Source organism: Physeter macrocephalus, chromosome 15, assembly GCF_002837175.3.
Source record: "Physeter macrocephalus isolate SW-GA chromosome 15, ASM283717v5, whole genome shotgun sequence".
Lineage (NCBI taxonomy): Eukaryota > Metazoa > Chordata > Mammalia > Artiodactyla > Physeteridae > Physeter > Physeter macrocephalus.
The window spans coordinates 8,065,567-8,079,720 of NC_041228.1; the positions used below are offsets into that span (position 1 = coordinate 8,065,567).

The 14,154-nt window shown below is 36.6% G+C and overlaps 1 protein-coding gene across 10 annotated transcripts in view; it reads right to left on the reverse strand.

Annotated features, from left to right (window-relative positions):
• PHF20L1 (PHD finger protein 20 like 1) overlaps positions 1-14,154 on the reverse strand; it is a 77,282-nt gene that overhangs the window by 23,734 nt on the left and 39,394 nt on the right. For all 10 annotated transcript variants that reach the window (XM_055091247.1, XM_055091252.1, XM_055091249.1 and 7 more), the window contains 2 exons: positions 7,798-7,854; positions 6,428-6,535 (listed from right to left, as the gene is read on the reverse strand). In XM_055091247.1, the coding sequence (XP_054947222.1) occupies positions 6,428-6,535; positions 7,798-7,854 (165 nt within the window). The remainder of the gene's footprint in view (positions 1-6,427; positions 6,536-7,797; positions 7,855-14,154) is intronic.

Below are 14,154 nucleotides of genomic sequence, written 5' to 3' on the forward strand. Positions count from 1 at the left end.
CATTGTGTTTTCATTGTCATTTGTCTCTAGGTATTGTTTGATTTCCTCTTTGATTTCTTCAGTGATCTCTTGGTTATTTACTAATGTATTGTTTAGCCTCCGTGTGTTTGTGGTTTTTACGTTTTTTTCCCTGTAATTGATTTCTAATCTCATAGTGTTGTGGTCAGAAAAGATGCTTGATATGATTTCAACTTTCTTAAATTTACTGAAGCTTGATTTGTGACCCAAGATGTGATCTATCCTGCAGAATGTTCCGTGTGCACTTGAGAAGAAAGTGTAATCTGCTGTTTTTGGATGGAATGTCCTATAAATATGTCAATTAAATCTATCTGGTCTATTGTGTCATTTAAAGCTTGTGTTTCCTTGTTAATTTTCTGCTTGGATGATCTGTCCATTGGTGTAAGTGAGGTGTTAAAGTCCCCCACTATTATTGTGTTACTGTTGATTTCCTCTTTTATAGCTGTTAGCAGTTTCCTTATGTATTGAGGTGCTCCTATGTTGGGTTCGTATATATTTATAATTGTTACATCTTCTCCTTGGATTGATCCCTTGATCATTATGTAGTGTCCTTCCTTGTCTCTTGTAACATTCTTTAAAGTCTCTTTTATCTGATATGAGTATTGCTACTCCAGCTTTCTTTTGATTTCCATTTGCATGGCATATCTTTTTCCATTCCCTCGCTTTCAGTCTGTATGTGTCCCTAGGTCTGAAGTGGGTCTCTTGTAGACAGCATATATATGGGTCTTGTTTCTGTATCCATTAAGCGAGCCTGTGTCTTTTGGTTGGAGCATTTAATCCATTCACGTTTAAGGTAATTATCGATATGCATGTTCCTATTACCATTTTCTTAATTGTTTTGGGTTTGTGTTTATATGTTCTTTCCTTCTCTTGTGTTTCCCACTTAGAGAAGTTCCTTTAGCATTTGTTGTAGAGCTGTTCTGGTAGTGCTGAATTCTCTTAGCTTTTGCTTGTCTGTAAAGCTTTTGATTTCCCCATCAAATCTGAATGAGATCCTTGCCAGGTAGAGTAATCTTGGTTGTAGGTTCTTCCATTTCATCACTTTAAATATGTCATGCCACTCACTCCCTTCTGGCTTGTAGAGTTTCTGCTGAGAAATCAGCTGTTAACCTTATGGGAGTTGCCTTGTATGTTGTTTGTTGTTTTTCTCTTGCTGCTTTCAGTAATTTTTCTTTGTCTTTAATTTTTGCCAATTTGATTACTATGTGTCTCGGTGTGTTTCTCATTGGGTTTATTCTGTATGGGACTCTCTGCGCTTCCTGGACTTAGACGGCTATTTCCTTTCCCATGTTTGGCAAGTTTTCGACTATAATCTCTTCAAATATTTTCTCGGGTCCTCTCTCTCTCTCTTCTCCTTCTGGGACTCCTATAATGTGAACGTTGTTGTGTTTAATGTTGTCCCAGAGGTCTCTTAGGCTGTCCTCATTTCTTTTCATTCTTTTTTCTTTATTCTGTTCCGTAGCAGTGAATTGCACCATTCTGTCTTCCAGGTCACTTATCCATTCTTCTGCCTCAGTTATTCTGCTATTGATTCCTTCTAGTGAATTTTTCATTTCAGTTATTGTATTGTTCATCATCTCTGTTTGTTTGTTCTTTAATTCTTCTAGGTCTTTGTTAAACATTTCTTGCATCTTCTCGATCTTTGCCTCCATTCTTTTTCTGAGGTCCTGGATCATCTTCATTATCATTATTCTGAATTCTTTTTCTGGAAGGTTGCCTATCTCCACTTCACGTAGTTGTTTTTCTGGGGTTTTATCTTGTTCCTTCATCTGGTACATAGCCCTCTGCCTTTTCCTCTTGTCTATCTTTCTGTGAATGTGGTTTTTCTTCTGCAGGCTGCAGGACTGTAGCTCTCTTGCTTCTGCTGTCTGCCCTCTGGTGGATGAGGCTATCTAAGAGGCTTGTGCAAGTTTCCTGATGGGAGGGACTGGTGGTGGGTAGAGCTGGCTGTTGCTCTGGTGGGCAGAGCTCAGTAAAACTTTAATCTGCTTGTCCGATGGGTGGGGCTGGGTTCCCTCCTTGTTGGTTGTTTGGCCTGAGGCGACCCAACACTGGAACCTACCCAGGCTCTTTGATGGGGCTAATGGCGGACTCTGGGAGGAGTCACGCCAAGGAGTACTTCCCAGAACTTATGCTGCCAGTGTCCTTGTCCTCATGGTGAGACACAGCCACCCACCGCCTCTGCAGGACACCCTCCAACACTAGCAGGTAGGTCTGGTTCAGTCTCCCCTTGGTCACTGCTCCTTCCCCTGGGTCCCGATGCGCACACTGCTTTGTGCGTGCCCTCCGAGAGTGGAGTCTCTGTTTCCCCCAGTCTTGTCGAAGTCCTGCAGTCAAATCCCACTCGCCTTCAAAGTCTGATTCTCTAGGAATTCCTCCTCCCGTTGCCAGACCCCCAGGTTGGGAAGCCTGACGTGGGGCTCAGAACCTTCACTCCAGTGGGTGGACTTCTGTGGTATAAGTGTTCTCCAGTCTGTGAGTCACTCACCCAGCAGTTGTGGGATTTGATTTTATTGTGATTATTGTGATTGCGCCCCTCCTACCGTCTCATTGTGGCTTCTCCTTTGTCTTTGGATGTGGGCTATCTTTTCTGGTGAGTTCCAGTGACTTCCTGTCGATGACTGTTCAGCAGTTAGTTGTGACTCTGGTGCTCTCGCAAGAGGGAGAGCACATCCTTCTACTCTGCCATCTTGAACCAATTCAGTGACTTGATTTTTAGCTTAACCATTTTGTTGATGAGATTCTAGTGGGTATAATCCATTTATTTACATAGTGATACAGAGTCCACTGAATGGACAGGTGGACACCTGGGCCCATGTCAGTGCTGCTGTGAACATTCTTGTATATGTCTCCTGATGTACCTACCGTGTGAGTTTAGTTAGGAATCTGAGGTCACGTGGTAAGCACATCGTCAACTCTACTCTCATCAGAAAAGCATCACTGCTTTTCCATAGAAGTTGTACAGCTGTCTCTATCTCCTCAGCAACATCTGACATCATCCACCTTGTAATTTCTGCCCATGTGTCAGACAGGAAATAGATTTCACCAGGTTCTGAAAACTGCATTATGCAGCTTCTCATAAGAGTGAGCACTGTATTATATAATCATTTTATCATTTTCAGGTTTCCACTTCTGTGAAACACCTGTTGAAACCTTTTGTCCATTTTCATACTGGGTTTTCTTTTCCTTTTTGATCTGTAAGGGTTTGAAATATATTTTGAAAACTAATGCTTTGTCAGGTATTTGCATTGCCAGTATCTTCTTATGGTTTGTGCTGTGTTTCCTCTCTCTTTATAATGCTTGTGATGAACCAAAGTTCATTTCAGTCTAGTCACATTTTCAACCTTTTTGTTTCGGGTTAGCATTTTTTGTTTAGAAATCTCTGCCCAAAGATCATAAAGATATTTTCCTATACTTTCGAAGTTCTATAGTTTTGTCTTTCACATACTAAGTCTTTAATCAACCTGGAATTGATTTTTGTGTACGGTGTAAGGTGGAGTCCAGTTTCATTCTTCTTCACCATATGGATTATAAATTGTTCTAATACCAATTACTGAAAAGTTCATCCCTTACTTGTTAAACTAAGATGCCAGCTTTGAATAAACCAAGTTTTGAAGTATGTATGAATCTGCTTTGGATTATCCTGTTAACAAACCTATTCTTTCAAAATACCTCACTGCTGTAATAACTATAACTGAACAGTCATTCTTCTCCTTATTCTTCTTCAAGAGTGACTGTATTATTTTTGGCTCTTTACTCTCCCATATTAAGTTTTAGAATCAGCAATGAACCTATAGATTTATTTGAAGTGACATCAATAGCGAATCTACAACCCCATGAACATGAATTATTTCCCATTTGTTTAGGCCTTCTTTACATTTCTAAATAAAGTTTTATAATCTGCTATTCATAGTTTTTTTTTTTTCAAACATAAGTACACATGGATGTATCAAATGGTTTTTCTACATTTATCAAAACTGTAATGTTACTGTGGTGAATTTCATTAATTGATTTTCTAATGTCAAACCAACTGTGCATTCCAAACCTATGCGGTCATACTTTTAAATATACTGCTAGATTTAATTCCATAACATTTATTTATGTGTTTCGCATCTTTGTCCATAAATAAGAACAGCCCGTGATTGTCCTTTCCCATACCGTTCTCTTCTGATTTTGAGAGCAAAGTTATTTAAATCACCTAAAGTGAATTTGGAGTTGTATTAGTTTCCTAGGGCTGCCCCAACAAATTACCACAAATTTGGTGGAGTGAAACAATAGAAATTTATTCTCTCTCAGTTCTGGGGGCCAGAAGTCCAAAATTACGTCTCAGCAGGGCCATCTCCCTCTGAAGTCTCTAGGGGCAAATTCTTCCTTGCCTCTTGCAGCTTTTGGTGGCTCAAGCTCCTTGGCTTGGAACTGCATCACTCCAATCACTTCCTATGTGTTTGCACAGGCTTCTCCCCTGTGTCTCAAATCCCCCTCTCCTTTCTCTTATAAGACACCAGTCATTGGCTTTAGGGTCCACTCCAAAACCCAGATGACCTCAATCTTAATCATATCAGCAAAGATCCTATTCCCGAACGCAGTCACATTCACAGGTATGGGGGTCAGGAGTTGGACACCTACTTGCGGGGGACACGATTCATCCCACTACAGGAGTGCGCCCTCTTTTTCTAAATTCTAAAATGATTTATGTAAGTTTGGAATAATCTGCTCCTTTAATGTTTGGTAGAACTTGACAGCAAAACTTGTTGGACCAGGACGTCTTTCTTTGTGAAAAGAGTTTAAAATGCTGATTAAATTTCTTTCAAGGTTTGAAGACTATTCAGGTTTCTACCTTCCTGAATAAGTTTGGTTTCTGGCAATTGCCCATACCTTCAAATAACCTCTCAAGTTCACTGGTATAAAGTTGTTTACATTATCTTATTTTTATGTCTGGAGCATCTGTAGTTATGTTCTCTTTATTCTTAATATCGTTTATTTGTGCATTTTGCCTTTTTTTTCTTAACGGCCTTCCCGGAGGTTTGTTGATCTTATTCGTTTTTTACAAAAAAATTAATTTTGGCATTTTTCATTTCTTCCTAGCATTTCTTTTTAGTTTATTAATTTCTGCTCATATGTTTATTATTCATATCACTTCTACTTTTTTTGGACTTATTCTTTTCTAACTTCTTAAGCTCGAGACTTAGCTGACTTTCAGCTTTCTTTTCTGATATAAGCATGTACACCAATTGATATTCTTCTTCTAAGTGCCATTTTAACTACATTCTCAAGTTTTGACACATATATAACATTTTCATCACCTGTCAGGCTCTTAACATCTTACTTTCCCTTTGGTACTGTGCTTTCATCCATAAATTATATAAAAATATTTTGCTTGATTTCTAAACATGGGACTTTTTGTCTCTTCAATACTGATTTTAGTTAACTATAATATCTTTAAAATGTGTTGAGGTTTGCTTGAAGCTGCATCCCATGGTCAATTTTAATAAATGTTTGTGTCTGTTTGATAAAACTGTCTACTCTGCAGCTGCTGAGTTCAGTGTCCTGGACAGGTCTATTAGAACAACTGTGCAGCTGCCACCTTTCTTAGTATCCTCACAGATACTTTTGAGTTTTGTTAATTTATTAATTACTAAGGAAGATATGAGGATGTTACTCAGTGATGAAATTTAGAGATTGTATGTCTAGAAAGATATAAAGTGAAAGGAACCTTTATCATTATATGGTAACCTCTTATCTCCAGGAATAATTTTTGCTTTAATGACTATCTCAAACGACATCCTTTAGAGACAGGCTATTGATAGAAAAATAATTTGTTTTTTTTCCAGGTTTTTCTAAAAATATTTTCCCTCATTTTTGAAAGCTAATTCAAGGGACTATAAGATTCTAGATTGAGAATAATTCCTTCAGTACACAGAAGGGTACTTGGTCAGGGTATCCAGGTCACCACAACGCTGGCAATGAAAGACTCTATCAGTTGCAGTGATTAATTTACAAACCACTTAACTTACAGACTGTAGTAAAACAGAGCTGCATATTTTCAAAATTAGCAAGGCAAGGGAAAGCTACTACAGGAACTTCTCAGCTGTCAAGAACATGGGAATATTGTCCTACCATCATTTTAGTAGAAAAGGACAGTTGAAAGCATCTTAGAATTTTTAAAAATGGGAATCACCATTTTAGCGTACAGTCAGCCCTCTGTATCCACAAGTTCTGCGACTGGGGATTTAAGCAACTGTGGATCAATTTTCAATTTCCAAGGATATGGAACCACAGGTATGAAGGGCCGAATAGACCATGTCATTTGATATAAGAAACTTGGGCATCAGTGGATTTTGGTATCCTCTGGGGGTCCTGGAACCAATACCCCCGCACCAACCAGATACTGAGGGAGGACTGTACTTACCATGCTGCTTAGATTTCTTTTTCTTTTTCTTCTTCTTCTTCTGCTTTGGTTTGTAGTGATCTTTGTCCCTCTTCTCTTTTCTTTCTTTATCCTTTTCTTTTCTCTTACCTAAATGACCAAAGTGAGTAAGTTAGTAATCATGACTGATCCTGAGTTGTTCCTCTGTGGTTAACCTAAAAGCAGCATTTATGTTTTAATCAGCTATTCCAGTCACCTGCCCAGAGTGGATGGATTCAATTAAACTGTTCCTGTCATGAGTCTGGAACTCCTGATTAGCTTATTGGGCTATAAGAGGGGATCTTCATTAGCAGTGTTGAGAAATCCCAACTCCTGACACCTTAAAGTTAACACAGACAGTAGTTAAAATCTTTAAATGAGTAATATAACTCAGTTTCCTGATGTGGCAAGAAATAAACTCCATAACTTAAGAAAGACCTGACTGAGGAGACTCAGCATTTCCACACAAAATTTAATGAGAAAATACACTAGAAGCTTAAAAAATAAAAAACAAAAAAACTTTAACTTTTTTTTCCTTTGGAAAAACAAAAAAACTAAATCATTTCCACAAATAATTCCTTCAGTCTTTCAATACTTTCCCAGTGTATACAAGAATGAAAAGAAAAAGCACAAAGAAAAAAAACTTATTTCATTAAACTAAATTTTGTCCCCAAATTTTAAAATATTCCTTTTTCCCAATCATATGCACTTTAAAGAAAATGAACAGATATTAAAACAGTTTCCTAGAGTATTTTATTTAAAATTAATTCATCACATATATTCAACTATTGTTCCAACTCAGAAAGGTTTAGCCCATAACTCATCAACCATATTAAAGCAACTTTCAGTACCTCAAGCTCCAGGTAGCTAATCTGTAGAATACTTAAGACTATATTATCCATTATTCCAAAACTTTTAGTCATTATAGCACAGAAGACAGAAAAGATAGCAGAAAAACTTTTAGTCATTATAGCACGGAAGACAGAAAAGACAGCAGAAAACTTAGTAACTTTTTATAAAGTAAAAAAAAAAAGAAAAAGGCTGAAAAAAAAGGCTATTTTAATTTACCATCCATTCTCTAAGTTTCAACAATATTAAATGGTAGCTTAAACAGTCATAGTTTTAAAGATGTTCAAAAACATCAAGTTCTCAGAGAAAGCCTTAGGCTCCCTTGACAAAAAATACACATACTACTGCAAGATATGTATTTAAGAAATCACATATTTGGAGCCGAATAACACTAATTAACACTAAAACAGATGATCACTTACACCTAAAGGAGCACTAACAGGTAAAAAGTAAGGGACAGACTATGTCCTCCCACTGCCAAGCCATCTATAGCCTTTTGCTTAAAGATTACTTTCTGTTCATACCAAATGTAGTTGAGCTTTTTTCTTCCAATTTCACTTTTTTTTCTGTTTTCGATATTCCTGCAGGTTTAGGGGAAAAATATGTAAGTTTAGTCAGAAAGGGTTAAAAGTATGGGACAATGTTTTAAATTACAACTGCTCACAAAACTCTACCTAAGACTCTTTTCCCCTAAAGGTCTACATTATTTTATTGCCTGAACTAGTAACAAAGAAGTGGGATTTCTTACTTCAAAGGAATAATAAATTAAAAATGATTTTTGTTCCCTCAGACTACTCAGATTAGATTCCTAGTTCCACCATTTATTAGCTCACAGCCTCAAGTAAATCATTTAATCTCTCAGTGCTTCAGTTTCCTTATCTGCTAAATAGGACGAAGAGCATCTACCTCCTGTTGTTCTCAGTATAGGATGAGTCAAAATGTGTACTGAGGAAATGCTTAGTGTCTGATAACTACTAAGTGGTTTTTTTTCACTTTCTCCTTTATGGTGGGGTAATAATTTGAGACTACATCAGTTCTAGAAATAGCATAAATATGGGTCTGAACATAAAAAATGTTAGGATAAATGCCCTAGGCAATCAGTTAAGATCAACTCTGGCATCACAGCCTTTGGCAATCCATGTTGAAATGCACTCCAGTGGTAGGTCCACATAACATTTCTGCTCCTGTGACAATTATGACAAAATGCTATTCCAGTCATCCAAATGAAATATTAAATTTCACATTAAATTATACTGGTTTTCAACCATCTGCATAAAATTTTTCAACTAATATTTAACCTCTGTTGCCTAGAACAAAAGCTTGTACCTTTGAACTCCATCATGAATGTGTTATTAGGTAATGATAAAAGCCAAAACAGAATTATTCTATAAATCATTTTGGTCTTTATCCAAATGTAAGATATAAAGGCTTATTATCACATACAAATTATTCAACCTTAGTGGCACTTAGGTCTTATTATCTAATAGCCCAAAATACATTTTTAAACCAGTAGTGCACCTCATGAACTGTGCTGCTGACACAGACACACCTAACCAAGCTTCTCAACTCATATTCAACCACTGCCAATGCTAATATCTTATGTGGGTCTAGGGTTAATCTAAGAAAAACACTCGAGTGCATTTAAAATACAATTTCAATCTATTAAATTATGCTTTAATATCACCAGTTATGAGTTCTTTGATTTTTAAATCACTGCAGTACAGTATCAAAAAAGCTAGCACTTTATTCATCTTATTGCAAATAATTTACATAATTTAAATAAAACACAATAAAATGTAAAAATACCACTCAACTTGAATTAAATGCTAATAAGGCTCTAATAATTAAGTTTCAAATTAAGTAAAAATATCGATACTCTCCATGACAAAAAGATTTCTTATGACAAAAAAATGAAAAGGACATCAGAGCAAAGAGAACTACAATTAAACTTCCTTATTATCAAAACTGTTGAACAAATGCCTCGTTTCCTTTTACTAATTACTGCTTACTAACAATTAATGCCAAGGAAATTCCACAAATTTAATGCAATTTTCTTGAAAATGACAAGGCATTTACAACAGAAACAGTAAGAGATTTGTTTTCTAAATCCTCTGTGATAGTAGAGCTATACCAGAAGCAGCCCTTGATCATGATTATTGCCTTGTAGGTCCCTCCCTAATCCCCAGGAGCACTGAATCTCCAGAGTGAAAGGTGGAGCAAGGCCAGAATCCCCTGGGGAGATTCAAATGGAAGGAACTGCCTTACAGGGCTGCCTTTCCTGACTGGAATGTGTGGGATCCCTCAGGTACTTGGAAGACAAATAAAATGGTCCTGAACCTCAGCTCCGGAACACAGGTCAGCACAGCAGAACAGATTCAGTGACTAGCAGAGTGCTTTCAGGAGGACCAGTTCTAGATTGTTTTCACATGTTCTGGTGGGTCCCAAACCTTTATATTTCCTAACTGATAAAATTTTGAAAGTAAAATTGGGGAACTGAGAAAGGCGTGTCCACATTTTACACAATTAAGGATATTAAAATAAATATTCCTACATGCAATAATGGCAGGACTTTTAAAAACACCCATGCCCAAATAGAAAAAAAAAAATAGGTCTATTCAAGAATTCTACAAAACAATCGATTTCATTTTATGAGAAGTTCTCTACATTGTCCTTATTTCACCATGCACTAGAATTTGGGAACCAAAGTACGTGGATATTAGTTTACAGAATAGTGATTTTTACACTGAATTTTATCAACAGAACATTTTCGTCAAACAAAATATTACATAATATTCCAATACATAATACAACCCCCCCCGCCAAATGAAAAACACAATAAAAAAAAAATGGAGCTGTTTAGATGAAAGCAAGAGTGACAGATCTCTGAGCCATGCCTGCTTTCACATCCTGCAAGGCGCAGTAATGTGGAGAGGTTTCGGCAGTGTGCTAAATATCTGATTCTCCTGGCAAAAAGGGAGGCTTATCCCTGAGACTCTCCGTGGAAACCCCAGGCTCTGTACAAGCCATGAACATCTGCTGTGGGGTGGAGGGAGACTACGGAGTCTCTGGTTGTAGCTTTGTTTTGTACAATTCTGGAAAAAAACTGAAAAACACTTTAAAACAAAAAGGCTTTTTAGAAAGTAAATGTGAAACTGGTGTCCCCACAAGTCAGAATGTGACTGTTATTGTCTCACCCGTCCATACACTGAGCTTCCATATTTTAACTCCTTGAAGGGGTCAGAGTAATTCAGTATTTCTTATATCAGTACATATATCCAGTAGATAAATAAGAAAACTAGTTAACATCCCAGTTAGCGACAGAACTAAGAGTAACAGAACTAACACTCTATCCTTACCTAAAACTGGTTGGCTCTGTTAGAGAAAGCATTCTGATAATAAAGTAAAAACAAAGGCATCGATTTTTACAAGGGCACCAATGACTGTTTTTGGTAATGGTGGCAGCAATAGTATTCTTAACCTTGGTTAGTCATATTCTATGCATGCTTCCCAGTGGAAGAATGCAGAGGATTAGGGCAAGTTCATTATCTATACTGGAAAAACAAGTGTTAACCTATTAAGAACACATGTATATAATAATTGGATAATTTGCATAATCTCATTAATTCTTTACCATGACTGTGATATGAGCATGCACATATCACTCACATGAAAAAGTAAAACTCTAAGTCTGTTAAACTATTTCACAGTTAATGACTAACATCCTCATCGTTCTTAATACCCCCAAAATTCCAATTTGAAAAAAATACCCCAGAAAATGTCTTTGATACAAGTTCTGGTAAATAATGCTTCCTACAGAAGTTTGAAAATACAACAGTAACAAAATTTACTTTTATAACTAACATGAAACAAACGAAGCAAACAAATTAAAAAATTAAAAAGAAAGAAGAAACAAAAACAAAACACCTGGTACTTTGACTGCAGACGGAAGACAACTTGGGAAGCAGACAGAAGGCCAACAAATACTACGAACCAGTTTCGAGAGGGTAGCTAACAAAAATGTTGAGAGAAAAAAGCACGCGGACCACTGAGAATTTCAGTGCAAGTCAGACAGGTTCACAAGGTTTTAATCAAAAGATGTCCAATTAGAACGTGACCTGAATTCCACTACTTCCCTCAAAAAATAAAAAATTAAACGGAGTAATAGAAATAAATCAGAAGCCCCCCAAGCCCCGCATTCAAATGCTGTGACTGTGTTCAACCCTCTAACAAATGGACTTCCAGTAATTAACATTTAAATCCATGCATTTCCTTGATTTAAGCAATTAAAGTTGCCGGTCATCACCATAATTAAGATGATCCTCACTCTTCAACAAACTTACAAATACATCACATTATAAATCCAAACTCCTCTCTACCTTTCACTTTTCCAGAAAACTATCTTACAACTTTGACTTTCTCAAATAGTTTTTTGAATACTTCAAAAGGAAAAAAATATTGTGCCTTCCCTCTACCTCAGTACATTTTTTAACCATTATGAGAAACAAGAACCACACCCCAATGATAATTAGCTACATCTCCACAAATATACTAGAAATTCGGGGGGGAAAAAAAAAACCCCTAGGCTAGTACTCTGATTAGACACAAAATCACTGGAATTAAAGATTTCCATGTACAATCACTACTTTGATATTTTAGGATACATCATTCAACTAACATAACTTAGTTATTATACGGCTATTTACATTCGTCTATCTTTCAGTCTTGTTACTATTGCTATATAAAAGAAAATACAAACGTTTTCAAATGCACATCTAAAAATAAATTCCCCAGGCTTCCCTGGTGGTGCAGTGGTTAAGTATCCATCTGCCAATGCAGGGTACACAGGTTCGAGCCCTGGTCTGGGAAGATCCCACATGCCGCAGAGCAACTAAGCCCGTGTGCCACAACTGCTGAGCCTGCACTCTAGAGCCTGTGAGCCACAACTACTGAGCCCATGTGCCACAACTCCTGAGCCCATGTGCCACAACTCCTGAGCCCACGCACCTAGTGCCCATGCTCCCCAACAAAAGAAGCCACCGCGATGAGAAGCCCGCGCGCAGCCATGAAGACCCGAAGCAGCCAAAAATAAATAAATTAAATACATAAATTTAAAATATACACATTGAGGGCTTCCTTGGTGGCACAGTGGCTGAGAATCTGCCTGCTAATGCAGGGGACACGGGTTCGAGCCCTGGTCTGGGAAGATCCCACGTGCCGCGGAGCAACTAGGCCCGTGAGCCACAACTACTGAGCCTGCGTGTCTGGAGCCTGCGCTCCGCAACAAGAGAGGCCGCGACAGTGAGAGGCCCGCGCACCGCGATGAAGAGTGGCCCCCGCTCGCCGCAACTAGAGAAAGCCCTCGCACAGAAACGAAGACCCAACACAGCCCAAAATAAATAAATAAATAAATATTTTATAAAATACACATTTAAAAAACTAATGACTTTTCCATTTTAAAAAATAAATAAAAATAAATTCCCCAATGAATATATACCATTTTAACTTGAACATATTTTTCATATATTCAGTACAACAACAAATTCCAGATTGTTAAAGGACTCATAAGAACTTCACCAGGAAAAGTATCTGAAAGGGTTAAAGGTAATTCAGAAATCTTGTGAAAACAGGGAAAAGAAAAATTAATTACCCTACAGATAGAAGGGGCTTAGAAATTGTCCAAAGACAATGGATCAGTTTTGGGAAATGACAAGAAATGTTTCAAAGCCTACAAATCTTCAAATTTGGGCACTGATTTTTTAAAAACAAGATATGGAAACACTATCACGTACAAAATAACTTCAATCTTTTATTGATTAATGGAATTGTAGAACACTGTATGTTTAATATATTAGTTACACTTTCACTTTGAAAGAAGGAACAAGAAGGTAACAGCAGTAATATAAAAAGTATGCTTCTTAAGTTACTTCAATCATTTTATTTTAATATACACCACCACCAGAAAACAGCAAGCTCTATTTTATACTTCACCCAAGGATCTGATAAAGTGGTTTCAGAGAAGATGCTACTAAAATCGATTATCCCCAATACTCTCTGGCTGCTAATCAAAAAACAGTTTTATGTTTTTCCCTACTTCTGAACCGACTCAATTCACCTTATTCATCCATCTACTGATAATTCCAAATTAGTAATTTACTGGAAAAGCATTTGCCTTTTTTTTTCTTTTACTGTAGGGACTCTTTGGTTGAGGTTAAAATTCTATAAAACTTCCAAGTGAAACAATGTAACCATATAAGGGAAATAGAAATAAATATAAATCTAATATTCTGTTAGATTAAACTATCAACTTGATAAAATACCTCTGAAAGATTTCAGATTACAATAAGTGTCATAAAATCATCAAAAAATGTCTTACTGAGTATGGCTGATTTTACACTTCAGACTCCCAAAATAACATTACAACAAATTACATTTAAATTTTGGAGATTCTGCTCCAAAATATGGGATTATATGTAAGATACAGGTATATAAGTTAATTTAAGCTAAGTGTTTCTTAAATAGTAAATTCTATTAAATCCTTAAATCTAAGTATTGAGCCCATTAAGTTATTTTCTGGCTTCAAAACCAAGAAACTTCTGTAATTATATTTAGCTCTAATAATTCCTATTTAGTAGAAACAGGATATAAGAAAGAAGTAGGGAGAAGGAAGTAGATTAAAGTGACAAAATAAGAAGTATAGCCAGAGAATATGATAGTAAATGGTCACACAAAAGGACGTTAAACAGACTGAGAAACCCTATCTTCCACAGATGTTATGGAGAAGTATTTATAAAGAGGAACTACATATTAAAATAATGTAATTATACAGCAAACTGTTTTTACTGTATAAATGCAAGCCTAGCTAACTTGTAAAATGAATCTTT